At 46.9% G+C, this 26,962-nt stretch overlaps 1 protein-coding gene across 1 annotated transcript in view; it reads right to left on the bottom strand.

The window, feature by feature from the left end:
- The window catches only part of HMGCL (3-hydroxy-3-methylglutaryl-CoA lyase), a 215,342-nt gene that overhangs the window by 73,641 nt on the left and 114,739 nt on the right, over positions 1 to 26,962 (bottom strand). The window contains exons 3-5 of the mRNA XM_069622384.1: positions 23,353 to 23,460; positions 22,542 to 22,637; positions 20,459 to 20,607 (exon numbers count right to left, since the gene is read on the bottom strand). Of these exons, the coding sequence (XP_069478485.1) occupies positions 20,459 to 20,607; positions 22,542 to 22,637; positions 23,353 to 23,460 (353 nt within the window). The remainder of the gene's footprint in view (positions 1 to 20,458; positions 20,608 to 22,541; positions 22,638 to 23,352; positions 23,461 to 26,962) is intronic.

The raw sequence follows: 26,962 nt of genomic DNA, 5'->3' as shown, positions 1-26,962 counted from the left end.
CCACTGATTGATGGAAGGGAGGCAGGGTGAATCTTGGGACACCAGGCAACAGGGTGTCTATTCTGCATGCTGCTAATTAAAAGTGAAGATTTATGTTTAGGGGTGTAACTCGCCCAATCACAAGGGACCATGTAATCTAGGGTCCTATAGACATTGTAACCAATGAAACGTCGTACTTGTAGTGACGTCAATCACGTGTGGTGTAGAGGGATGGGCATAGACGCCCACCCGATAAGAGTTATCCAATCCGTATGCCTTATTTTTCATATACAGATATAACACCTATACTTAAGTTACCTTTCCCAACCAATTATATTGCATGATGATTTTTTATAGAAGTGTACGCCATCGATGACGAAGTTTGCCCATAAAAGAGGCTGTTGTACTGAAGTTCGAGGAAGTCGGGGCAAGACTGGAGTTTGCGATGCTGCTGATTTCCATAAGATGATGTATGCATCATTAAACGGACTTCCCTTTGCCAACTTACTGAGTCCCTAGTATTGGTTTGTGCTGGAGTACGTAAGTCCTGCACCCTGTCCTCACACAGTGCAGCTATCTTGTATTACAAGTTTTCGAGGGTGAGCGCTGATCAATGGGCCCGTCAGTAATTACCTCTCCTCGTCAACACCGTTGTTGCCTTACCGCCATGCTCCTAACAAGGCCCGCTCTATCTCATCATCCAGGATTAGATCCATAAGGAATTCCTACAATGGACCAATCCACTGTGATAGACTACGTGATAGGGTGAGACCACCCTTTCAATTGAATCATCTTGGAATTCAGAAGAAGGATTTTGCCTCGATCTGTATCAGGGTACAGTCTGCCGAATGTCCATTGCCATAGAAGTAAAGACAGAGCAGAGAGGTAGACCCCCCCCCTTATCCATCCCTGAGAAACATTTGGGGTCAACTGCTGTGTGGGCAAGGCCTACCTGCTGCTTGAACACTGGAACCACTGCATGTGCTCTCTGGCAACCTTCCTGGCTGGAAAGGGTAGAAAAAGGACTCCCCTTAACCAAAGAGACTCTGGACAGAGTCTCCCATGAGCAAAAGTACAGCTCTGGGTTCCTCCATTCGTTTTCGAGCTGAGTCGATCGCTTTTGAGTAGTTCTCGAACCACTGGAGGCCCACTGGAACCGCTTTTGACACTCACCTGTTTGCCAATTCGATTTGCTGACTCGACCATGAACTTATCTACAGACCAGCAGTTTGAGTCAACCACCAATGAAGAACTGCATTGCATCACTGAACCTCTATAGACCGACTCGGCTGCTTCGAGATGCCAACTGAACCATAGTCTACCTGTTGTTCACCAGATTTTAGCCGATCAACACATCAATGGACCTTGTCAAACTGTGTCCACATGCTCAATCCATGGGAAACAACCGTACAGTACACCATCCTGTAAATCGGTACCTCGCCGGAAACAATCTAGACCTCCTTCAGCTCCTGCATTTAAGAACCCTGGAACCCCACTGACGGGACGACAACAGAAGTGTTGTGACATGTGCAATCCACTGACCTTGTCAAGAGTGGATGGGAAGAAGCATACTAGAGAGGAATCCAGAGCCAGTCCTACCCCAGAATGGGATGGTAGAAGTGTGAGGGACAATTTATATCCCATACCCATGTACCAGTATGTTTATGGGAAATACCAAATTGCCTCACTCCAGGTCTTGAAATACAGATACTGGCCAAGAGGTCTCTTCTCATTTTAGACACAAAGTAAACACCAGAGAAACCCAGAATCATCCGAGCCCCATGGGAATCAGCTGGAATTCTCTGAGAGAGAGAAATGAGAGAGAACGGAGTTGGTGGACCCACTCACCCAGCGAAGATCTTACGAAAGCAGCATACAGCCATGCCAGAATGAAGTGAAGCACCAATATGAGGAGCCGGAGCTTAGAGGAGGCTGCTGCCAACATCAGACACCATGAGAAAACATCAACCCGCGGTGGCGATCCTTCAGATAGCATCACTTCTCCACAGGGGAACCCCTTTCCATGAGGATAGGGAGGTGAAGCCGCTAAGCAATAGTCCCCCCTAGGGGTGGTAACATGCGGGAGGACCTCATGGAGAGGGATTCCTCTCCTTGGGATAAAGATGCGATTGGGAGGCACGGCCCCTTTAATCTCCAACTCCGTAGGCTGATGTTAATGCCTGAATCTTCTACACATAAACTCTCGTCCGAAACTATGTGTCATTGTCAAATATCAAACCACCCTGATGACATAGGTACAGGGGCGAATAAGAGCTTGAGAATGTTACAATCGAGCAGGACAAAGGCTCAAACAGCTGCTGTCAATTGGACGGACGTAATGCTGGGGCTGGCCCTACTATTTAAACTGAACCGTAAAGAAGGACTGTGTTCTTGGTCATATTCAGTTCTGTCCGGAGGTGGCCTGTGCGGTTCTGGTATGCTGAGAGCTGTTGTACATCCAGAAGGAGAACCCAGAGACAGAGGGGTCTGTATCGAAGCCCATAGGTTAAACTTGGGCTTCAGGAGATTGCAGCGAGGCATGTCTCTCCAAATATGACGAGCGAAGCAGCGGGACACCCGATAAGCGTCTTACATGTCATCTGGGAACTGGCACAGTGAACCTGGAGCGACAGAAAGGTGGTGACGCGACCTGTAGTGGGTGGACAGTCTGATCCCACAATGGTGCCGAGACCACATACCGTAGCCTACAGCAGAGCGGTGTAGGTGAATGTGCCGTGCGCAAGAGACTGTGGTGGCGGAGTGACCTGTCGTGGGTGGACCGAGGGATCCAACAAGAACACTGAGACCAGCAGCAGTAACTGACTGTGGAGCAAAACAGGCCGCAGAAGTAGGATGAAAGAAGAAGTTGAAGAAGAGAGAGTGGACCCGAGACACCTGGCGTAACTGGTGAAGAGTTCCCTGGGAGAAGGTAACGATAAAAGGTATGAGTCCGGTAGGGGGCTGGGACAATTGTGAGACTAAGTCGTGAAGAAGAAGATGAAGTAGCGAATCACTTTGTAGCAGAATTCCCTGGACAGTTCCACAAGAGTGGTGCAGGAGAGTCGAGAGCGACTCAGGGAGTATCTTCGTCGTCCCAGTGGAGGCAGGATAAAGAATCTAATGAAAGTTGAGTCTGTGAAAACCTCCATAAAGGATTTAAAAGAATTGCTGAAAACTATTAGAAACATTTGGGAACCAGCTAGGAGGAGGGAGCCACACCAAGATCCTGTAGAACAGTTTTGTTTTGTTGTCACAAAAAGCCTGGAACCTTTTTGGAACTTTTACTGAAAACAACCTTGACATCTTTGGGACACTTTTCATCCAGGAGAATGGAGTCATTCTCCTAGGAAGGGCGTCATTCTCCTGGGCCATGCGCAGAACCAGAACTTTAGTATTGTTTATTGTAGTGACAGAGATAGTGTAGGAGCCTTTTTGACTGTGACGGTGCTTTTTAATTTGGACGTTTACAAACTTCCTGATGAGCACCAGAGTTTCTTTACTTTAGGTAGGGAAATCCCATTAGAGTTAAGGACCAACAGGTTTATTTTTCTTCAGAACAAAAGTTTATAACATTCATCATGGCACCACTTAGTCAGTCTCTTCATTCCTTGCCGCCCCACCGCCCATTCTAGAAACCGGTGCACTTCACCTAAACCACCAGGGACACAAAAACCAAACCCCCACCAAAAAAGGACCGACTTACCCTCCACGGCAGTGCAAGGGTGCAGAAGTAAGACTGATATAGAGGGGCCAAGCAAAAAGGAAAAGAAAACCCTATCTCGCCATAACTCTAAGAGGGGTTTCCCTGTCTCAACCAATAAGTAGTGTCAGAATGTTCAAAGCATACATTCCAATGTCCAATGTCAGAATCCTAGCTCTGTCCCTCACACTCTAACTAAATGAAAAGAAGGGATTTCTATCCTAAAGGGAGTGGCTCCCTTCCCCTGGGCAAAAAACTGACCCTGATTGGCAGCCCTGGCTGCTTTTCACCTGGCACAGTTGAAAGGCAAAGGAGTTTGACCTTGTTTCCTCCCACCAAGCACTGCAACGAAGATGAATAGACTGGATGCCCTCTCAAGCTGTGGCGAGTCCCTGACCCTGGTTGGCAGACCTTGTTTCCTCCCACCAAGCACAGCAACCAAGAGCAATAGCCTGGATGCACTCTCAAGCTGTGGTGTCAGATACAGACTGGGTTTACCCGCCTGCCAAGTACTGCATTAATTGTGTCTCACTTTCACAGTTCTCTTTTTGTGGGTGCGGATCCCAGGCTCGCACTGTGGGTTTCCGCCAGTACCTAAACTTGGTTCAATGGTCAGTAAAGTATTATTCATTAGATTATGCTTTCTGAACGTCTTTGGATTTTTAATAGGGTTCCAGACCCATTCATGATGCTGCTTAGGCTTACTTGCCTCCCCAAATTGTCTCTACCACTTTGCAGGGCCCCTGGCGCCTTCCCGTTTAGCAGCGTACCTTATACTGTGGTCCGCAATGTTCCCAGGATGTCCTGTGCGCCTGCCGTCTGAGGTGGGGCTTCCCCACTGCTTCCTTCTCTCATAGCTGGAGGCCGGCGACTCCATCATGCTCACCGACCCGTCCCTGCACAGCGGACCAGCTTGGCAGCGACAACCTTCTTGTTTGGCTCCCTGGTCTGCCTTTCTTCTTCCAAGGGCATACTCCGTCTCGCTGTTCCTGCAGGGCGGGCTTGACACTTTGTTAAGTCATTCTTTACTTTTAACTTGGCTTCTTCCAATCGGCTGTTGAGAACCACTGGAATTGGAAAAGTGATTCTGTTTGGTATTTGATATTGCTCTGCGCTTCCTCCTCGATCCAGTACTTATTGAGTTATGGTGTTGTAACTCACTAGGTATCTTCCTCGTCTCGGTACTCGCTACTTCTGTTTTACTACAGAAGTACATGGCCTAGGAGAGTAGGGGTGACCAGGGAGGAGCTGAAGGAGAGGTGGGGGTGTAATAGGCATACCGCGTTCTCCTGATATGGTCGTCACTGGTCCCACAGGGGGTTTATCCGCTCCCATGAGAACCAACCGCTGGGTACCACCCCCAGGGGACTATCGGGTAGCAGCCTCACCTCCCTGACCTCATGGGAAGGGGCTCCCCCTTGAGAAGCAGTGACAACATTCTCGGATTCGCCACAGCAGCAAGGGCAGATCCTCCTCCCCCAACTTCCCCAAACACGAACTAGAGCATTTCACCACCACTGCTCTGTGTCAGTCCCTCGTGGAGAAAGGGAGCGGCCCTTAATTTACCACAACAAACCTTTGCTGCATGGAACCCCTCCTGTGCCAGGAACACATGACCAGATTGACGAGGGACAACAGACCAACCAGGAGATATGAGGGGGTTAAAAGAGATCCCGGGAAGTTGCAGGTTGTTCAGTTGAGGTCAGATGAGCAAAAGGGAGTGGACCAAGAGAACAGCAGGTGGAGGACATTTTTGGAGCCAGTGACGCATTAGTTAGTGAGTTCAAGTGGGACTGTGTTGTGCGAGTTTGTTAAACAGTGACAAGTACTTACTAGAGGGAGTGACTGAAGTGCTTGTGTGAATGAACAGAGGTGGCTTGAGTAGTAAGTGGGTGGAGTAGTAGTAGTAGTAGTAGTAGTAGTAGTAGTAGTAGTAGTAGTGTGGAGGAGGTTCAAAAAGAAAGAGTAGTAACATCAAAGGTTTGGAAGCCAGGCTTAGAAGGAGTGGAAAACAGCAGGTCCAGAAGAGTAGACGCGTGGAGTTGATGGGAGGAGAAGAGTAGATGGTACTGGGATTGGAGAGTAGGAGAGCGAGAGAAGTATGTGGGCATGACAGAAAGGAGATCGATTCGGGCAAAGTGTCCGGAAGGCAGAATCCACCACCCCTTTAGACTGCTAAGCCCTGGATAGAGTAAGGAAAGCGTAGGAAGTCCCTCAGGGAGGGTAGACGTGTAGGGAATCCACCTCTAGTATAAGATTAGAAGCTAGACGGTCGGGGACAACAATCCATATCTAGTACCCTGCGGCTAGGGACACCTGGGTCAGGGTGCAAGTGATTTTGTAGATGAGAGATGGCCGTAGAGCCCATAGAAATCTTAATGAAAAGCCTTGAAACATCTGTGCGACGGAGTATTTTATTAGTGCGATGCAGTTTAACAAACGTTTCACACATCATATAAAAGAAAACAAATAACACAACATTCCACATGTAAAAGTTAACAGTAAAAGCCTTAATGTGTGTTACAGTATTAGTTATAAAAAACAGAGATTTTTAAATTGCATTTCATTACTTATAAAACATATGAACTACCCATATAAAAAAAGAAAAATGTCATTTTAGAATTGATATAATTTCATAGCACTGTCCCACCTCTCTACCTTCTCAGTAATGTCCTTCAAGACTTCAAATAGAAGAGGGTACATAAAGCCCTTTTTTAAAAGTAATCAATTAGTTTTTTTTATCCAATTACCAATGGCCTCACTAAAATGCAGTCAAATATTGCATTTAATATCTGCAACAAATTTGCTTAGTGGTTGATCAGTTTGTAATGTAATTTTCAAATAAAATAATAACATTTTTAATTTAGCTGTTGTATCTATAGAGACAATACTCAGCTCAAGTCTGATCACTCAGATGCTGACACGGACCCAAGGCCTTTCTCCAAAATGTGCCTTCTAGTACAGCAAACATCCTCTGTAAACTAATAGGAGGCCTTTGTAAAGCCTCCATGCTTATTATCAAAATCATGGATTTTTGTTTTGTCTATGTTCTAAGTTTTTAGTAGCCAACTGCTGCGCTGAGTTCAAAGTACCTAAGTAAAGATAAGACTCCCATCTTTCAATTTGTCCTGGATATACCAATGGGTTTATAAACCCTACCCTTGCGAATTAGCTTAGTCTCTGTTTTGGAGGTATTCACCTGTAAAAGATTTGCCTTGGAATAAGTCAGTAATGCGTGAACCAAACGCTTCATGCCTGTGGCTGTGTGGTCCAACAAGAACACGTCGTCGGCATATCAGAGCCACTGAAAAGGTCTACATCCTATTTTACGTTGAAAGTCCTTACTAGAGCCAATGAATCCTGCAGGTCAGAAATATAAAGGTTAAGACATAAAGGTGCCAACACACAGTCCTGCTTAAGACTCGTGTTAGCAGGGATGGATTCTGAAAGTGTACCTTGGCTGTCGAAGCGAATTTGAACTGATGTACTTGTATAAAACAAACAGATCACATTGAATAAACCTAAGGTATTACTTAATTTAGCCCAAAGCCTACTCCTGTAAATGCTGCCAAATGCTGTGAACCAATGTCATAGATAGTGGCGCACTGGCCCCTCGTTTTGCCCTAACTAGAAGATTCTCCAAGATAACAATGTTATGGACAGTGGAGCATAGCTTCCTAAAACTGGCTTGAAACATATGCAATATTTGTCCTTCTGTAGCCCACTTATATAGCTCCTCATGTAATAATGATGCAAACAGCTTACCAGGCACATCTAGCATGGCAAATAGTCTATAATTAGCTGGTTCTGTTTTATTGCCCTTTTTGTGAATAGGAACAATGATAGATTTTGCCAGTAACTAGGGATTTTTTTTGTAAGAAAAAACAGAGTTAAAAAATAAAGAGTACAAAATATCGAATACAGTTAATAAAAATGCCAAATAATAACTACTAGAGCAGGGGTCTACAACCTGTGGCTCTCCAAATGCTTTGGACTACGACTCCCATGATCCCTCGCCATTGAATTTGCAGGCTGGGGCTGATGTGAGTTGTAGTCCAAAGCAACTGGAGAGCTAAAGTTTGCAGACCCCTGTACTAGAGGTATAATGTCGAATAACGGGTAGGAATGTAGAATTACATGGGTTAGGTTTGGTTGTAAAAAAAAAAAAAAAAAGTCCAATTAGACTTCAGCATAAAATGGTCTAGAAGGGAGGGAGAACCAGAAGGTTAACAAATAGACATGGTCATGATAGTTCGGAGGGTGTCCACCCCCCGTTAAGGGTATTTGTAAGGTAAATGTAGGTCAAAAGTAAGATGGGTTAATGAAATGACATTAAAAACCAGAAAAACAGGAATCAAATTATTAAAAGGTCCACTAGATGGTAGTATCAGACTATAGAAACAGACTGCATGTAGTTATTAGGCTCGTTGAAAAAGGTACATCGTTATTCTTTTAAAACTATTTAAGTTTCATTATATATGTATTTAGATGTTATCCCAGCGTTAAAATCACATATAACCATTTTGCCAAGAGGCTGGTATTACATTTTGAAGAAGAACTTAAAAAAATGTTTTTGGAGCACTGGCAGCCAGACTGCACTATTTCATTTGACATTGGCATTTCAAAGGACCAGGTAGGTGCACGAGAATTCTTAAGACATCTGCGTCCACTGGAGAGGGAGCTCTCAGCAGTCTTTAAGAATAGTGGATCAAACTCGCCAGGAAATAGAGTGGGCAGTTTATTTATTTATTTTATTTATTGGACATTTGTATGGCGCCTATGCACAACTGTTTCCAGACGCCACAAGACAAGATGGGGCAGGAGGGACACAGGAATAACAAAGTAGAGCAACAAAAAACTGTTATATTGGCCTTGTGACAATCCTACTGTGCAGGTTTGCCACAGCTTATAGGTTTAAAGAAACAATTCCTTGGCAGCTTTACTCCCCTCCTTTCTTCAACAGCACCAGCACAAAAATGTCTCTGTCAAAAACCACTTTGTAGCACTTTTGCCTCCACCTGGTTTACTCCCATGCCAGGCCCACTACTTCCAAAGGGGTACCATCCGGGTATACTCTCCTGTCTGAACAGGGTTCTACAACAAGTGCTTTTGGGACTAAGATAAACTGACAAAAGGTTCACAACAGCTTCACAGTATTCGACAATTTACCGATTCAAAACGTTTAACTCCTCTTCGGGGACGACAAGATTCACACAGGTACTCTCTAATACCCTTCTCAAAATAATGCTCCTCTCCTTCTGAATGTCCTTTTTCAGAAGGGCAGCCTGTTTGCCACTCGTTTCCCCACTGCACATTACCAAACATTGACAATGATAGGGTGTCACTCTGCTTCTCCCAGCTTTTACCATATGTTGGACAAAGCATGGGCAACAAGTTGCACAACTTATAGACCTTTCATTAGCCCGCTTCTATCATTGGCACCTGCTGAATTGTAGTTGCCTTGAGTGTAGTCTTGCTTGGCTTGGGCAATGCTTCTGTACATTAATTCTTAGCAGTATTGGCCTATCAGATTGCTGGGTTTTCCACAGACTCACACTTTTAAAGTTACAGTCATTTGGTTTGGATACATAAGGTTGTTGCTGCTTTTCAGTTTCTCTGTATTCACAATTACTTTGAAAACCACTTTCACTCATACGCAAGTGCCTCGTCTGCTGCTTTACAATGGTTCAATATTCACAGTTACCTTTAGAATTACTATCACTCATATGCACGTGCTGCTTACTTGCTGAACCCCTGCCTTTTACTCACGAGCAAGGGTGGGGGAGCACTTCGGGGTCACTCCCAACTTGTGAACCCACTGGGTAAGGCGTGCTTTCTGATCCCCACGCCGTTTGCAGGAATTCTGCGGCTTCTCGCGACCCAGAAAACTGCTTCTTTTAATCCGCCTTTGCCCGTGCCACCTGCAACAGGAGCTCCTTTTAAAAACAATTGTGGTGAATCTAGCAATGTCATCACTCCCTCTCTGGGGAAACTCTCCTCCCATGTGGCCTGGGAAGGGCAGCTGCTACCTGATCCCGACACTGGGGGTGGCTGACTGAGTGAGGACCATATGTGGGGAGACAACCCTCAATGGAGAGAAGGAAACTCACTGGCAAGAACATGGTATCCCCTTTACCACTGTAAGAAAGGCATGGAATCAAGAATAGAGAGACATAAGTGATCACAGATCAAGGTTGTATATTAAACTGTATATGCGGGTTGGAAAAACGCCTAATCTTAACCTTAATCTAAGATGGGAGCAAGCTGCGACCATCAAACAATAATAAGGCAGTCCTAGTGGCGTCTGGTCAAAATAAAAGGGCCTATACTAAGAAAAACCTATTGCCAATCCTTAGGCTAAATACAAAAAGAGTGTGGGATAAGGTTCACAAAAAAGAAAGAAGTGTTCAGAAAAGATAAGTCAGGATGTGTTAGCCGGGGGTCTCCCCTCCCCACGTTTTGAGTACGGGACAAGGCGGGCCTCCTGAGCACAGCACAAGCTCGAGCTTTCCCAGCACAAGACAACAGTTCCATTCTCAGCTCTTAGAACCGTTGGTGGTCAAGTCTCTTTGCTGCCTTCGAGGACCTGATGTATTCCAAAAATAATAAATAAAATTACTTCACCCCTGGATCCCCCTCTTCCGGGCTCAGGTCTCTCTTGATCGTCAGCCTCACTCCGTCGGGTTCACTAGGGCTTTCCTTGCATTCACAAGTCTTCATGTCTTTTTAAACAGTTCACTGGGGCCATCCATCAGTCGGGTTCACCTTTGTCAATATACGGTCCGTTGGGTCGCTAGGCTTTACCCCTTCCCATCGACATCCCTCTGTCGGGTTCACTCTTTCCAACATTTGCCAATCAGGCAACTTCTTCTACTTTCTTAAGAAGCAGGATTCACTTCCCTTAGCTTTACTATCGTCTGCTGGTCAAAGACTTTCGACTGTACAGAGGATTTTGCTAGACCCCTGTATGACCACTTTGTCCCCTTTCTCGCCCTGTTTCCAAGACCTTCTGGTAATGGTAGTTTCAACTATAGGGTAATTGCACAGAGTTTCTCGAGTGAGCACCCACGTGGTGCCGGACTCTTTAGCAGCTGGTTATCCCCTCTCATACAAACAGTTTTGTACTTTTCTTCAATTAGCCGATTGCTACTTTTGCTCAACACAGTTCGGTTTCTTATCGGTTCTCCCCTCGACTCACCGGCTGTGATGAACAGCTTGGCTTTTCCTGTATCTGGAGTCAAGGACGGTACCACAGTAGCAGGTGTCCCTCTTGGTCCTGCTTATCCATGTAGGCATGCTCTGTGTACCGTTGACATGTGCAGCAACAAACGTTGGCTATTGATTGTGGTCTTACGATTCCTTTCAGGGAGGCTTTGCGGGTCTGGGTTGGAAAGGGCAAGGTTGCTTCTCTCCTTGTCACCCTCTCGATTCTCGCCACCTTTCTCCTCCTCTTGAACTGCCGTACTTGGATAGCTGAGTTGTTGTGAGCTCTGCCTTGCTCGTATTGTGCTTTCATGCTCCACCTTTTATCCCTGTAGGGAAGGGAAAGGGGCGTCAGCTATGTGTGATTTTGGTCTATTGCCCGATTTTGCCCTGGGACATGACATTTTGTATTGGGACATGTCAGGTAAATGGCACTAGCGTTAGTCCGTTGTCTTTCGTGGTGAGTGTTAAGATGGATTTCGAAACTCTGACCTGGTGGCCAGAAGTTTCGGAGGACACCCTCGGTTTAGGGAAGCAGGGGAACCTTCTGGACAAACCAGACCAATCTAGGTAGCTTAGCAGGCGATCAAGACTAAGTCTCAGTAGGGGTGAGAGTGATTGGAAGCCCACAATGAGCACACACAGCAACGAACCACAAATTACTCTTATATGAAAAATATCTATACATTTATTGTCGGCCGGACCAAATAGACACAAGTAACTTTTGCAAGGAGTAAAACAATGATCACACTATCCTTAATCTATACAGTACATGTACATTACATTTCCTGGTGCAATTTAGTTCGAGGCTACAACCACAACCTATGAAGAGAGGGTGAGGTTTAGTACACAAATGACAATAGGCAATTCTCCAGAGTTCGCTCCATAACTTTCGTGTCCAATCGTAAGAAGAGTGGAGCCTTGTGCTCAACCGTACAGTTGTGAGTAAAAGCGCACAACCGCATAGATGAAGAAAACGCGGGTCTTCTTTGCAGGGCTGTAGCAAGTCAGGAAGGGGTTTGAGGCAATGAAGAATAAGTTCCCACTATTCGAGTAGGCCCTGCCCTTGGCGGCATAGCGTGTTGAAAGAGGGAGAAAAGCTAGGGAGCGCAGGCTAACCCAGCCAAGTTACCCTGAGGTAGAGCTGGACAGTTTGGTGGATGGCCCAGGAACACTTCATAAGGGGCTTGTTCGGTGGCTAAACAGTGGGCGCGGAGAGTAGTTCCCACTTCTCCAAAGGGGCGGAGCGCCTTGGCAGGCCTTCTTGATCGAAGAAGAAAGCAGGGGTCCAACGAAACAGCAAAGGGCAATGGGTGCCAAAACCTTTCAAAGCGTCTCTGGCGGTTTCACGAGTCAGTTTCTTCAAGTAGGAGACTTGGCTCCTTCTGTAGTTTGGTAAGAACACAGGTGATCGGCCTGGAAGGGATGCAGAGCCCCTTCTCGTATCAAAGATTAGCTTTGCGCCAAAATGGAGGACTTCCAATAGAAGATCTGCTCTCTTGCAGGCATCCCAGACGTGGTCTAATCATGGCCCACAGTGGTCTCGGTCACTCAGGCACTCGAGACATCCTGGCACCAGTAGTGTGGATTGGAACTAGACAGTTCCAACCCTCTTCCTGGGCACACATGCGTGACAGGCAGAAGCCCACGAAAGAGATTGGTTTTCGCAGGAGGCTGCATGCCCAAATAAGGAAAACCCGGGTTACTCGACCTGGGTGAAGGCAAGGGACAAATTGGCCATGGGAAAGAACTTTGTGGCTCTGCCATTTTCAGACCTGACCACAGTCTTGCGGTAAACGCTGTTTAACTCAGTAAAAAGAAGTCAACATTATAAAAAGTAACTGCTGCCATCAGCTTGTCCCAGGCACACTCATACAATCACCAAAAAATCATTTGCAGGTGTCAAGGGCCATAAAACAAAAAAGAACCCAAGCGCACGGTACTGGAAGGTACCTTGTGTAGTGTTAAAAAGTTACCATGAAATGACAACATAGTAAAAGACTAAGGGAAACATAGTTTCCCAGTACGGACAGTCTGAAGGACCTGTCAGTTTCCCCATAACAAGTGAGAAAAATCCCAGGGCGTGCAGATGAAGGCTGAGCTCCACTGGAAAGTCTGTTTAGCATAGCCAAACAAAAGTAAAAAGTTTGGGGGGTCCATAAATGGAGGGATAATTGCAAACAAATGAAATCAAACACTTGCAAGCTTATTGACCGCCTGAGCAACTTTGGATTCTCTCCCTTCATGTTCATTAGCCACTTTAAGGGCTTTTGGTCAGTCTGCACAATGAAGTGGGTCCCATAGAGGTAGGGCCTCTGCTTCCTTAGAAAAATTATTTCTCTACTGTGGACCATCTGAGCTCTCTGTCCTTAAGCTGGCGACTAATGAAGCCAATAGGGTGTCCTTACCTTTCTCATCTATCTGTGATAGTACAGCTCCTATCCCAGTGTCAGAGGAATCTGTCTACACAATAAAAGCATGTTTGTAGTCAGGGGCTCTGAGGACATTGGCTTGGCACAGGGAGTCTTTTAAGCCATTGAAGGCCTTCTCATACTCTTCAGTCCAAGTTACCTTCTTGGGTTTCTTCAGAGTTGTGAAAGCAGTCAGAGGGGTAGCTATGGTGCCATAGTCTGCCATAACATTTCGGTAGTACCCCGTGAGTCCTAAGAAGGCTCTCACTTGGGTTTCTGTAGTGGGGGTAGGCCAGTCTTGTACTGCGTGTACTTTATTGGGTAGAGGCTGTATCCTCCCTCCACCTACTTCATGCCCAAGGTAAACCACTGAGACTTGTCCAATCTGGCATTTACTGGCCTTTATGGTCAAGTGGGCCTTCTGAAGAGCCTGCAACACAATCCTGATGTGCTCTACATGTTCCTCCCAGGTGGCACTGAAAACTGCTATATCATCCAGATATGCTAAGCAAAAATCACCCATCCCATTAGGTTTACAAGCCTCTGAAAAGTGACAGGTGCATTTATCAATCCAACGGGCAGTAACCTGAACTGGTAAAGCTGTGGTTTACCCTGAGGTGGAGCTGGACAGTTCGCTGGATGGCCCAGGAACACTTCCGAAGGGGCTCGTTCAGAGGGTGAGCAGGGGGCGCTGAGAGTAGTTGTGCCCACTACTCCAAGGGGGCAAATCGCCTTGGCAGGCCTCCTTGATCGAAGAAGAAAGCAGAGGTCTGACGGGACAGCAAAGGGTTCCGAAACCTTTCAAAGCGCCTCTGGTGGTTTCACAAGTCTGTTTCTTCATGTAGGCATCCCAGACGTGGACCAATCACGGCCCACAGTGGTCTCAGTCATTCAGGCACTCCAGACATCCTGGCACCAACCCTCTTCCTGGGCACACATCCGTGACAGACATAAGCCTGCGAAAGAGATCTGTTTTCACAGGAGGCTGCATGCCCAAAAAAGGAAATCCAGGTTACTTGACCTGGGTGAAGGCAAGGGACAAAATGGCCATGGGACAGAACAAAAGACTTTGTGGCTCAGCCATTTTCGGACCTGGCCACAGTCTTGAGCCAAACGCTGTAAAACAAAGTAAAACATTATAAAAAGTAACTGCCGCCACCAGCTCGTTCCAGACACACTCGTGCAATCACCAAAAAATCCTTCAAGGGTGTCTTGGGCCATAAAACAATAAAAGGGACCCCAGCGCACGGTACTGGAAACAGTTTCCTAGTACTGACAGCATGAAGGACGTGTCAGTTTACCCATAACAAGTGAGAAAAAGCCCAGGGGAGTTCAGCTGAAGGCTGGGCTCCACTGGAAAAAGCCAGGTTAGGACATCCAAACAAAAGCAAACAATTTGGGCGGTCCATAAGTGGAGGGTAAATTGCACCTAAATTAAATGTTTCCTAACACTGTGCAAAAGTGTTTGTGTGAAAATGGGGCAGGGGGGGCAGTGTTTCCGAATGTCCTATGTGGTAGGATTGGGAAAAGGTGTTGGAAGACGAGGGATAACGCGTCTCACCCGTCGGTGTCTCACTTCCCCCATCTCCCTCTCAGAGGACCCCCCTTCCATCCAGGTGATCCTTTCTCACTGGTCCACCCCCAGGAACTGGATCCAATAGCGATGGCCGTGTCCTGGCCACCTGGATGACAGATCCCCAGGGACCAGCCAGGGAGACTCCTTCAGGTTTCACACACCGCTCAGGGTATAACACCGACCCCTTTGTGAGGAACCAGGAATGAGACACGGACACATAGACTTATCGTTTTGCCCATACACTTATTGATAAAGAAAAGGGGTTTGGAAAGTGCCTTTCTGTCCCTGCACTAAAAGGTGATTTCCCTACCTCAAATAAAACTAAGGGTATGTCGGGTGTCAGAATGTCCAAAGTGAAACATCCTGTGTCCAAAGTACTATTCTGGCCCTCACATTCTAACAAAATAAACTCTACGGTGATGTCTTTGGCCGTGAGTGGTTTATAAATGTTCAAAAAGGAAAACATGCATAACACCAACACAAAGGTTCCAAAAGGATGGAGTTCCTTGCTCCAGAGGGTGGCCCCCTTCCCCTGGAAGATACTAGTTCCTCGAGTTTCTTTTGATCCATAATGTCACTGGTAAACAAAATAACTTGGCTCTTTGTCTTTATCGTTTCTGATTACCTAGTGTACTCTCCTGCCAGGTTTCCAGTCCTCTTCTCTTAATCCATAATGCAACTGCTACACAAAACAACTTGGCTGTGAGTTTGTACCTTGGCCAAATATCTGGTGTACTTCCTGCCAGGTTTTAACTCTTCCTTTCTTGCTCAACAATATTTCTAGTATACAAAACAACTATGCTGTGAGTTTGTGTCTTTGTAGAATACCTGCGATACTTCCTACCAGGTTATTACTCCTCTTTTCTTGATCAGCACAGCTGTGTTGTTAGCCCTGATACACATGCCCTTCTCAGGACGGCTTTAGGGGATACATTTCTTATACACTGTTACATGTGTCGTTGCCTAGTATAGTTCCAGACCAGGGCTTTCTTATATGAATACTCTTGCAATTGCCTGGTATATTCTCCTGCCAGGGCTCTGTTAAAAACACATACACACACCCACACACACCTGCAACTTCCTGGCATACTTTTCCACCAGGGCTTCCTTCAAACACACTTGCAAATGCCTGGTATACTCTCCTTCCAGGGCTTTCTCTCAAACACACTTGTAGCTTTATCTTGCCTGGTATACCCTCCTTCCAGGGATTTCCTCACGTGTACCCTGCACACACGTTCAAACGTAATATCTTCTTGTGTTTGCTTTATCTAACACTGTACCTGTCTGGTTCACAATCCTGCCAGGGCTTTTCTTCAATGTGTATTGCATGTACTGACAAAACTTAAAGTTGCTTATTATTAGCTAATTTGCCTTTTAACGAAAGGTTCAGTGTTTCATTCTCTTGCAAGTATTTCATTTGAATCTTTTACAATTATTCACCTTCGGCATGTCTACCAATGGGTCCTGGTGTCCCTGCTTCCCTTTCAGGGGCTCGGCGGCTCTCACTGGCATACTTCACTCTTCCCGTGGAAAGCCGGTGGCGGTCGTTCGGCTTTTCTTCCCGTCTCGCCGCCTTCATTCACCAGCCTTTCTGCCTCTCGCGGTCCCTGCTGGGCTCTTCTGCTTCGCGTTAGGCTTTGGCAAGATAAACGCTGCCACTCCGTGCCTGCAAATGCCCAGGAGCCCTGTGTTGACTTGTGGCATTCCCACAGCATGTCACCTCTCAAGGTCAGCTTTCCTATTCAGTCTTCTTGAGCCGGATGGCTCCACGACACTCTCTGCATCCCCACAGTCTCTTGGTCTGTCCAGAGAGAAGCAGCTTTCTCCCTCCAGCAGTGCGCCCTAATAAGCTGTTGCTGAGATTTAAATCTCCTGGCTACAGGTGTGGGGTCAGAACAGCTAGAGTGCATCCTGTACTGTGGGTCTTTTCGGCTCTGTATTTGTATTTTAGTATTTGTAAAGCGCATATCCGATTGGAACCAAGCAAGGAATTGCATCTGGGCGTAGATGGAATAGAGAAAAAAAAAACAGAAAGCCAGTTTTATCTGCACGATTAATCAAAAAGATAGGTTTTCACATTTTTCCTGAATTCAAAAAGAGAATCCATTTTCCGATGGTCATAAGGTAGGGCATTCCATGCTCTTGGCCCTGAGCAGGTGAAACATCTCTCACCCCAGGTCACAGATCTTGATGGAGAACCACTAATAGATGCTGTCCTGAATATCGAAAATAGGGGTCTGGATGATAGGCAGAGATGTTTGACACAAGATATCTCAGAGCAATCCCGTGGAGGCATTTGAACGTCAAATAGAGGGTCTTGAACAACACCCTTTGCTCCAGATCAATATTTTTCTTAATCTGATCAATTTTATCTGTGAAAAACACATAGAACTCATTTGCCAGGGACAGGGAGGGAGTGAGATGTGGAATTGTGCATGGTGAGCAGGTGAATTTTGTAACAGTTGCAAAAATGGCTTTTGGTCTATTTTGAGCAAGGTCTATCTGTTTTGGAGGCATGCAGCTTTAGCTAGAACAATACCTTCCTTATATGTGTTTAGTGCTATTTCAGGGGATCTAGTCTTTAGCCACAGCTTTTACTTTCGACGATATTCCTTTTTTAACATCCTCAATGAATCATTATACCACTGATTATTCCTGCTTCTAGCTTTATTTGAACCGGTTATGGGAGCAAATATAACACAGTTATTTTGAAGACAGGACGTAAGATTCACATATAGTGCTGAACGTTTGAATCAGCCGAATAGGGGAGTAGACCTTTAAGTAGATCTACACTAGTGATGGTGTCCATTTTCTTCTTACTATGTGTTAGCCAGATGCTACGATCTGTGTTTTTTTTTTCGTATTGCTTCTGTCCTATAGGGATAGCAAACTTTACCACAGAATGCTCAGATCATGTAACCGGAATGTTATTCCCTCTAAACATCACTATGTCGAAACAGTGGCCATCTACATGGGATGCCATTTCAGTTAGTAAGCAAAGATCATGAGAATACATAATATCCTTAAGCTGGGCATATTCCAAGTTATCTGGTATATTGCACCAAATAGTAAAATAGCCCAGGTTAATTATATTTGAGTAATGTAGAGCTCCGGCTCCAAGATAGCTGTCAAGCCCTTGTAAAAAGGGGCAGCTTGACCTGGGGGTCTATAACCCAAAACAAAAAGGTATGAGCAATTATGAGATGCATGTTACGTGCAAGTAAGAAATCGGGAATGTATAGCCCAGGTTGGTGCTATCTGCAAAGATGAACTAGCAATAACAGTGACGCCTCCCCCCTCGCAAGCTCTCTATTTGCCCATTTGATTTGAAAGTTCTCCGGCACCAATAAGTGAAAGTGAGCAGCGGAGGAATCATTGAGCCAGGATTCTGATATAAAAAGAATATCCAGGTTCAGTGAAACAATCAGATCACTCAGGGTAGCAGCATTCTTTATTGCCGATCTGGCATTGATCATAGCAACCTGTAGAGAAGCAGTCGAATGCACAATCGGTGCATAATCAGTATTTCAAATACCCAGACGCCTAATTTCATTCAAGTCCCTCAGGGTAATGGTACCACCCCTATTCATTAGCTGCAAACCCTGCCAGTCCCCGGAGGAATATTGCAGCATTATTGTTCCCTCTGGGAACAACAGTAACTACAGGATGACTCTGCGGCTCTGATGCAATAGGAGGGGAATAATATCACCTCTTACAGGTGTGCACCTCCTGGCGATAATGGTAGTATACCGCCATCGGGACAATAGCAGGCCAACAGGGCCCCACGCCGACCGGTGAACTGCCCCAACAGGCCCGAGCAGGCTTTGTGTCAGCACGAACGTGGCCGCAGGCGACTGGCCTCGCAGGTCAGGAAATGAACTCAAAAAGGCTTCAAACTACTCTGACTAGAGATGAGCAGACGCCAATATGAATAATATACAACAAACTTTAAAACCAGTTTAAAATTCTTATAAAATGTTAAAAGTAAATTGATAAAGCAATAGCAGCAGAATGCTACTAGCTCTCAGGCACTATTTCACAGCGCTTAGCCCCTGTGAATGCACAATAGGGCCAACAAACAGCATTACTTGGCTCAGCCTCCTCGTCCCAATATTCAGGCAGTTATGGGAATGGAAGTCCATTCTTGTTGTTCTATCTGTAGAGTTTGGGAAGTGTTCTCAGAAGTCTTTAAAGGCAAATTAGCCCTGAATGACGTGCAGGTAGAGTCTGAGAATATATTTGCATGAGTATTGGAGGGCAAGTTAAATCTTAATGGCTCACATACAGATCTTGTCAGAAGGTCTTCAGTACCCTTCCTAAGTGCATGAGGGGAGGTGCAACAAAATGCCATTAAGGAAGTGGGTATGGATGGGGTATCCTCAAGAGAGGAATCGTCTCTGTGATCCTCTCGGCATCACGGAACGAGCACTGGCTTGGCTGACCACCTTCCTATCTAACCGACCTTACCAGGTGCAACTGGGCCCCTTCCTCTCCTCCACCTCTCACTCTACCTGCAGCATCCCCCAGGGCTCCATCCTATCGCTGTGGCTTTTCAACATCTACCTTGTCCCTTTGGCCCACTTGATCTCCACCTTCTGCCCTCACTTACATTGTTATGCTGATGACACACAGCTCTTCTTCAAGCTTCCCTCCTCTTCCTCCCCTTCTTCCGCTCTCATACCGGACTGCCTGACTGCTATTCAGGTCTCGTGCTCGGCCAATGCTCTCTGCCTTAATGCCAGTAGAACCGAGATCCTTCTCAATGGGACTCCTGCTATCTCTTTCCCTCCCACTCTCTGGCCACCCTCCTTGGGCCCCCACCCTCTTGTAAGGCAAATAACCGTCATCTTTGACTCCACTCTCTGCTTCTCCCCTCACATCATAGCCCTTGCCAAGAAGGCTAACTTTCAGCTCCAACACTCCAGAGACATTCCCCCTTTCCTCACCTTCCCGCAGAAGCTCAATGTCTCCAGAGCTCTTGTCCGCTCTAGGCTGGACTACTGCAGCAGCCTCTTCCTCAATCTCCCTCTTTCATCTCTTCGCCCCCTCCAACTTAAACAGAATAGAACTGCAAGACTTATCCTTGGCCTCAAACCCAGGGACCACATCTCTCCAGCCCTAATATCGTTCCACTGGCTTCTGGTGGCTGCAAGGATCTGCATCACCCACAAGGCTTTATGGGGCCTGGCACCCCCCTACACCCAACTCTCTCTCCCTATTTACCTCCTGGCTAGAGCACTTCAGTCCTCTAGCTCCAACTCTCTTCAGATCCGTCGCTTCTCCAAGAAGAGAGTGGGGGGTAGATCTGTATCTTAGTCAGGAGCCTCCCTCTGGAACAGCCTCCCTACCTCTCTCAGACTCGAGCCAGATCTCCTTAAGTTGACCCAGACATGGGGGCGAGCATTCTGCACATATGCCATCCTGCCACAAGGCGTACAGCTCACCTGCAAGTCACGTTTACACAGGGAGCATAGCTCATGTGCACATCACATCTCTGCTTTTAAACACATCCCTCACCCTTGCAGAGGGATGACCATTCATGCACATCTCACACTTGCACTGGGAGGACTACTCCTATGCACATCTCACCCTCGTACGGGGATGCTGGCTTCTTTCGATGCCTTCATGACTTCTTGGAATCGCTGTAAACTTTCATCGATGGAACAGTTGATATTCTTCTTACTGAAAAGTTCTGAGGCAGCTCCAAATATGGAAACTTCCTGCGCTCCAGACACCACCTGCAAAAGGGGCAATTGTTTAAGCCTAAATATAAGGTGTGTAAAGGCAGCAGAAAGAAAGTGTAAACAGACAACTGAATAATATTTGGGCTCCAAACTTTTATTCAAATCAAAAGAGGGTTGGGAAAAGGCCTACCTTGCCCTATGCTAAGGTGGGATTTCCCTACCTAAAGAAAATAATGATAATCTGTTTCAGGAAGTCCAAAGTAAATGTTAGTCTTTGTCCAAAACCTACACTTGCCCTCACGTCTGACTGTATACAGTGTGTAGGGATGTCAGCGAATGAGAAGTGTTCAAATAAAAGTTCAGAGCTTCTTCCAGCTCTTGGTTGGAAAGGGGTTCTCCCTTCCCCAGGATTCAGGATAGTTCACTGTTCCTTTTTATCAGGGAACTTCACCAACTGCTTTCAATCCAATTGGTATTCAATCACACTTGCTTTCTTTCAGTATTCAAAAATAGTTTAATTTCATCCCAATTAGTCACATTGAATAAAGCAACCTCAAATTCCCAGTTTACTCTCCTGCTTGGAATGTGTACCCTGGTCACGTGTTTGTTCACAATTTCAAAGTTCACGGTTTCTCTGGCCCGTGCTTGGCCTTACCAGTTTCACAGTTCGGTATTCACAAAATCCTTTAATTCATTCATTCATTCATTCATTTCTTTCAGCCTTCATGTTATCGTAGTTATCAATCATCTGTATTTTAAGTACGACCGGCTTTCCAATTGCCTCCATGGTCCCTCGCTCACTCGCGAGCGATCCAACCTGCATTAACCACGCGGTTCGCACGACATCATCCCAGAGTCATTCAGACTGCTTTGATTCACTGGGTATGCTGTCTCTGGGTGCTTCTCTACACGTCAGTAGGCTCTCTGTGGCTGTTGCTGCTTCTGGCTCGGCAGGCCTCTCTTCCAGGGTCTCTGCCACCTCGAGTTAATAGAGAGGGAATCCTTCTGACTCCATGAGGGTGGCAGACCAGCCCTACCACCGGAGCCTTCCAAATGCTCCTGCCACAATCCGCTTCCAATGCAGTGACTCTGCAGCTCCTTGGCGCATTCGGGCACGCGTCTCCCTGTCTTCACCCCCGGCTTCTACTGCAAACATTCCACCGGCGATCTCATTAGAATCACCTGAGCGGGCCATTTATACCGCCCTCTCAGCTCCAAGTGCAGACAATGTTCCTTTTCTGCATAACAATCTGGGTACTCGGCCTCCCTCTTCCTCGTCCCAGTACCAGAGTGTGTTTGTGTATGTCTGAGTTCATAAAGGAAGGAGGTGTGACTCTGGGTTATCTCTTCCTCGTCTCAGTACCTGACTGGTGTGTTTTGGGAGAATGTTTTCTGGAGAAATAGGGAAGAGATTGGTAACACCCTATAAAAGCCTGGGGAACATTTGACTCCTTATAAAAGGGAAATGGGGAATACAGTGTCTCACCCAAGGGCGCCTCATCCCCACTCCCAAAGTCTCCTCCACCAAGGTGATCTTCCTTTGGATATCAACCCACAGGTTCAGGATACGATAGCGACAGCCTTTCCCTGGACACCAGGGAGGAGGATATATTGGGGAAAGAAGTGAGGACGCCCTCAGATTCCTCACAGGCGCCAGGGTTGAACAACGTGCTGACGGCACCATGTGTATCACATATACAGAATGAGGGCAGAAGCTGTTCACATGATGTGGTGCCACATGACAGCATGCTCTAACAACATGCAGTCAACATGACCTACCAGGATGGTTACATCTTCTTAAGGGTTGGGAGGGGTGCAGAAAGGAGTTCATAATGGAAGAGCAGATGCCACCCCCTCACAAGCACTGAGATTTGGGGATTGGAGTCCTGCATGGAGCCCCTGCCACACCTCTCACCAGTTGAGGTAATGGAGGTATCACTGTTAGGAACTGTAGAGATGCAAAATTGCAAGAAGTAATAAACGCCTACCGCTGCATGGAATCCCTTCAGATTCGGGGTCAGCACCGGGTAGCTAACCTTGGGGAACCTCTGAATCCCCTGCATAACTTCCACCTGGTCTGACATCTAGAGAAGAAAAGAGGAGAAATCACTGGTTAGGCTCTGATGAAAACTGAATAGAGAAAGATAGGGGGCAATCAAAAGCATGAACAGAATACAAAGAGTACAAATGGATAGGGATTCGGGCTGGAACCGGAAACAGAATGCAAAGCGTGCAGGCAAACAGAGACTCCCCTCCCTCAGGACTTATAACCATGTGCATTGTTCCGCTGAAGAAGGGCTCACTCTTGGGGACCAGTTACTGCATACACTGTGCAGACTATCAATGGCTCAGGCTGGAACCACAAATAGAATACACGGCCTGAAGCCGGTTACAGTATGCACTTACCATACAAATAGACTGAGACCATTGATAGTGTACACCAGGTCATGCAAACAGGGCTTTAACTGCCCAAGGGCTAAGGGGCAAGTGACAGAATACCCTTTTTGCAAAGTAACAAGCACGGGATGTGACAGTAACAAATGATTCACTTCCCTTGCACAAACCCCTATTATGTGGACACTATATATGCAATCCCTGTGAAGCACAAAGCTTTTTTGTGTACCTTCCTTGGCATCCCCGAGTGCAGGATCCTTGCCATCACTTCTACAATCTACGGGGACCCTCCAAGCGCAATCTACAGGGACCCTTCTTGCGCAACCTACGGTGACCCTGCCCGCGCAACCCGCGGGGACTCTACCTGTACTGTTTGCTGCACTAAGCTAATGCACCAATACTCACCTGAGGGACCCACTTGGGGGAGACGAAACTTGTTGCCTCTATGACGGAAATTCCAGCCTCAGAAAGTAGGTTAATCAAGCAGATTTTCACTTCGGTTGGGACCATCGTCTGCAAAACAAATAGTGCATCTGAATCTATAGCAGAGAATCAAACATGCTCACATTCCAAGTCCAGGGGCGGGTGTTCTCATGGGACCATCTGAGCATCCTCCACACTGAACCCTTTTCTGAACCAACATCACTATCAGTGCAGGCTGTGAGCATCAGCCGCAGGCACTGCATGTGGTGGAGCTCGGCGCCCTGGAAAGCAGTCACTGGCAGTGTGCTCAGTGCATGTCTAGACACTGAACAGGAGTCACAGTTACTAGGAGTATATTCAGTGCTGCTCAAGGCTGCATCCCTGGCAGTGCACTCGCTGCTGCTATATGCTAAGGAGATCAGTCCCTGGAGCGGTCCTCTGGCTGCCAGGAATGGAATCGACTTAATTTACGCTCTTCTTCATTAGCACAATGCTTTCCGCTTAGAAATAAATGTAACTGTTCCTTTCCTGGACTACTCTCCTGCCAGGAATGGGTTTTAATTTCGCACAACTCTGATGTTTTCTTCCTTTGTGGTATTGGCAATGTGGGTTGTAGGTTTCTCCAAACTGATGTCCCAGGTGAGGAGATACGCACCCTTCTCGCCCTTCCTTTTCTGCTTTATATATTCTTGGCTGCTGGCAATGTGAATCCCATGTTTCCTAACTGACTGCTCGTCCCAAGTCATCCTGGGCACCTTCTCCTCTCCTACCTCCTTTTCCACCTGTGGTGTCCCCACAGTTCTACCTTCTCCCCGTGGCTCTTTAACATCTACCTTGCTCTGCTGGCACACCTCATCTCCACCCCTTCCCCCGACTTCCAGTGTTATGCAAACAACACAGAACTCTTTCAAACTTCCTGCTGACCCCCTTGCACCTTCCATCATCCCTGACTACCTATCTGCCATCCAGTCCTGGTGCACCTCCAACCCATCAGGTCCTTGGGGGAAGAGACTTTTCGTAGAAAAGAGACTTAACCACCGAATATCCTGGTACGTGAAGCCCAACTGTTGTCTCATGCTTGGAAAGCTCGAGCGTGTGCTGTGCTCCGGAGTCCTGCCTTGTCCTGTGCTCAAAATATGGGGAAGGGAGACCCCCGGCTAACATATCCTGACTTATAATTTGTGAACACTTCTTTCGTTCTTGTGAACCCTATCCAACACTCTTTTTGTATTTGGCATAAGGCTTAGCAATAGGTTTTTCTTAGTATAGGCCCTTTTATTTGACAACGCCACTAGGATTGCGTTATTATTTGATGGTCATAGTTTTTCTCCCATCTTAGATTTAGGTTTAGATCAGGGGGTTTCCAACCTACCTTTACAGTTTAATAAACACCCATGAACTGTGATCACTTTTATTTATTGCATTTGGTTGTATGCCCAAACCCTGGGGTATCATGGCATATTTTTACAAGTATACTTAGCATCTTAGTAGTTGCATATAACATATTTACAGGCATAACAGTCTTAAGGCTTACATAGAGATACTTTGTTACGTGCTGGAATGGGTGAACAATGGTACAGCTTAGAGTTCCAAGCATACTTACAGTCTTAATAGTTGCAAGGCAAAGAAACGCTTACAGTGGTTACATCTTAGTGTGATAGGTGTAGGAGTGGCTGTGAGTGATAGTGCATAGGATTAGGCTGGGTCAGGGGCCAACCTATGTCAATTTGTGTGTCAGCGGTAGGATCAGAATTTGTTAGAGTCAGGTTTTAAGGAGTTTCTTGAATTTCGGATGGGATGGCTCATTGCAAAAGTTAGCTGGGAGAGAGTGCCAGATCTTCGGCGCTGCTACTGGAAAACCTGAGCTACCTGTTCTTACTTTCTTGAAGTGGGGGATGCATAGGTCATATCAGCATTGGATCTGAGTGTTCTGGTTGTGGTTTTGCGGCTAAGGCTTTGGCTGAGATAGATGGGGGCATTACCTGAGATACATTTGTGTGTGAGGGTAAGGGTTTTACTTGTGTCAGTCTTTACTGTTGCCACCATGGGTTCATTACATAGCTGTGCCAGAAATCAAATCATAGCTCCCAGCTCCACCTGGGAACTCTGCTTGGTCCCTATGCACTGATTGCTTCCTCTACAGGTGCAGTTGTGCCAGGAATCAATTCATAGCTCCGAGGTCCACCTGGGAACTCTGCTTGGTCCCTATGCACTGGTTGCTTCCTCTACAGGTGCAGTTGTGCCAGAAATCAAATCATAGCTCCCAGGTCCACCTGGGAACTCTGCTTGGTCCCTACGCACTGGTTGCTTCCTCTACAGGTGCAGTTGTGCCAGGAATCAAATCATAGCTCCCAGGTCCACCTGGGAACTCTGCTTGGTCCCTATGCACTGGTTGCTTCCTCTACAGGTGCAGTTGTGCCAGGAATCAAATCATAGCTCCCAGGTCCACCTGGGAACTCTGCTTGGTTCCTATGCACTGGTTGCTTCCTCTACAGGTGCAGCTGTGCCAGGAATCAAATCATAGCTCCCAGCTCCACCTGGGAACTCTGCTTGGTCCCTACGCACTGGTTGCTTCCTCTACAGGTGCAGCTGTGCCAGGAATCAAATCATAGCTCCCAGCTCCACCTGGGAACTCTGCTTGGTCCCTACGCGCTGGTTGCTTCCTCTACAGGTGCAGCTGTGCCAGGAATCAAATCATAGCTCCCAGCTCCACCTGGGAACTCTGCTTGGTCCCTACGCACTGGTTGCTTCCTCTACAGGTGCAGCTGTGCCAGGAATCAAATCATAGCTCCCAGCTCCACCTGGGAACTCTGCTTGGTCCCTACGCACTGGTTGCTTCCTCTACAGGTGCAGCTGTGCCAGGAATCAAATCATAGCTCCCAGCTCCACCTGGGAACTCTGCTTGGTCCCTACGCACGGGTTGCTTCCTCTACAGGTGCAGCTGTGCCAGGAATCAAATCATAGCTCCCAGCTCCACCTGGGAACTCTGCTTGGTCCCTACGCACTGGTTGCTTCCTCTACAGGTGCAGCTGTGCCAGGAATCAAATCATAGCTCCCAGCTCCACCTGGGAACTCTGCTTGGTCCCTACGCACTGGTTGCTTCCTCTACAGGTGCAGCTGTGCCAGGAATCAAATCATAGCTCCCAGCTCCACCTGGGAACTCTGCTTGGTCCCTACGCGCTGGTTGCTTCCTCTACAGGTGCAGCTGTGCCAGGAATCAAATCATAGCTCCCAGCTCCACCTGGGAACTCTGCTTGGTCCCTACGCACTGGTTGCTTCCTCTACAGGTGCAGCTGTGCCAGGAATCAAATCATAGCTCCCAGCTCCACCTGGGAACTCTGCTTGGTCCCTACGCACTGGTTGCTTCCTCTACAGGTGCAGCTGTGCCAGGAATCAAATCATAGCTCCCAGCTCCACCTGGGAACTCTGCTTGGTCCCTACGCACGGGTTGCTTCCTCTACAGGTGCAGCTGTGCCAGGAATCAAATCATAGCTCCCAGCTCCACCTGGGAACTCTGCTTGGTCCCTACGCACTGGTTGCTTCCTCTACAGGTGCAGCTGTGCCAGGAATCAAATCATAGCTCCCAGCTCCA

This window comes from Ambystoma mexicanum, chromosome 11, assembly GCF_040938575.1.
Source record: "Ambystoma mexicanum isolate Mex_15411 chromosome 11, UKY_AmexF1_1, whole genome shotgun sequence".
Classification (NCBI taxonomy): domain Eukaryota; kingdom Metazoa; phylum Chordata; class Amphibia; order Caudata; family Ambystomatidae; genus Ambystoma; species Ambystoma mexicanum.
The sequence above is the reverse complement of the archived record's forward strand: the minus strand, read 5'-3'. Positions and strand labels throughout refer to the sequence as shown.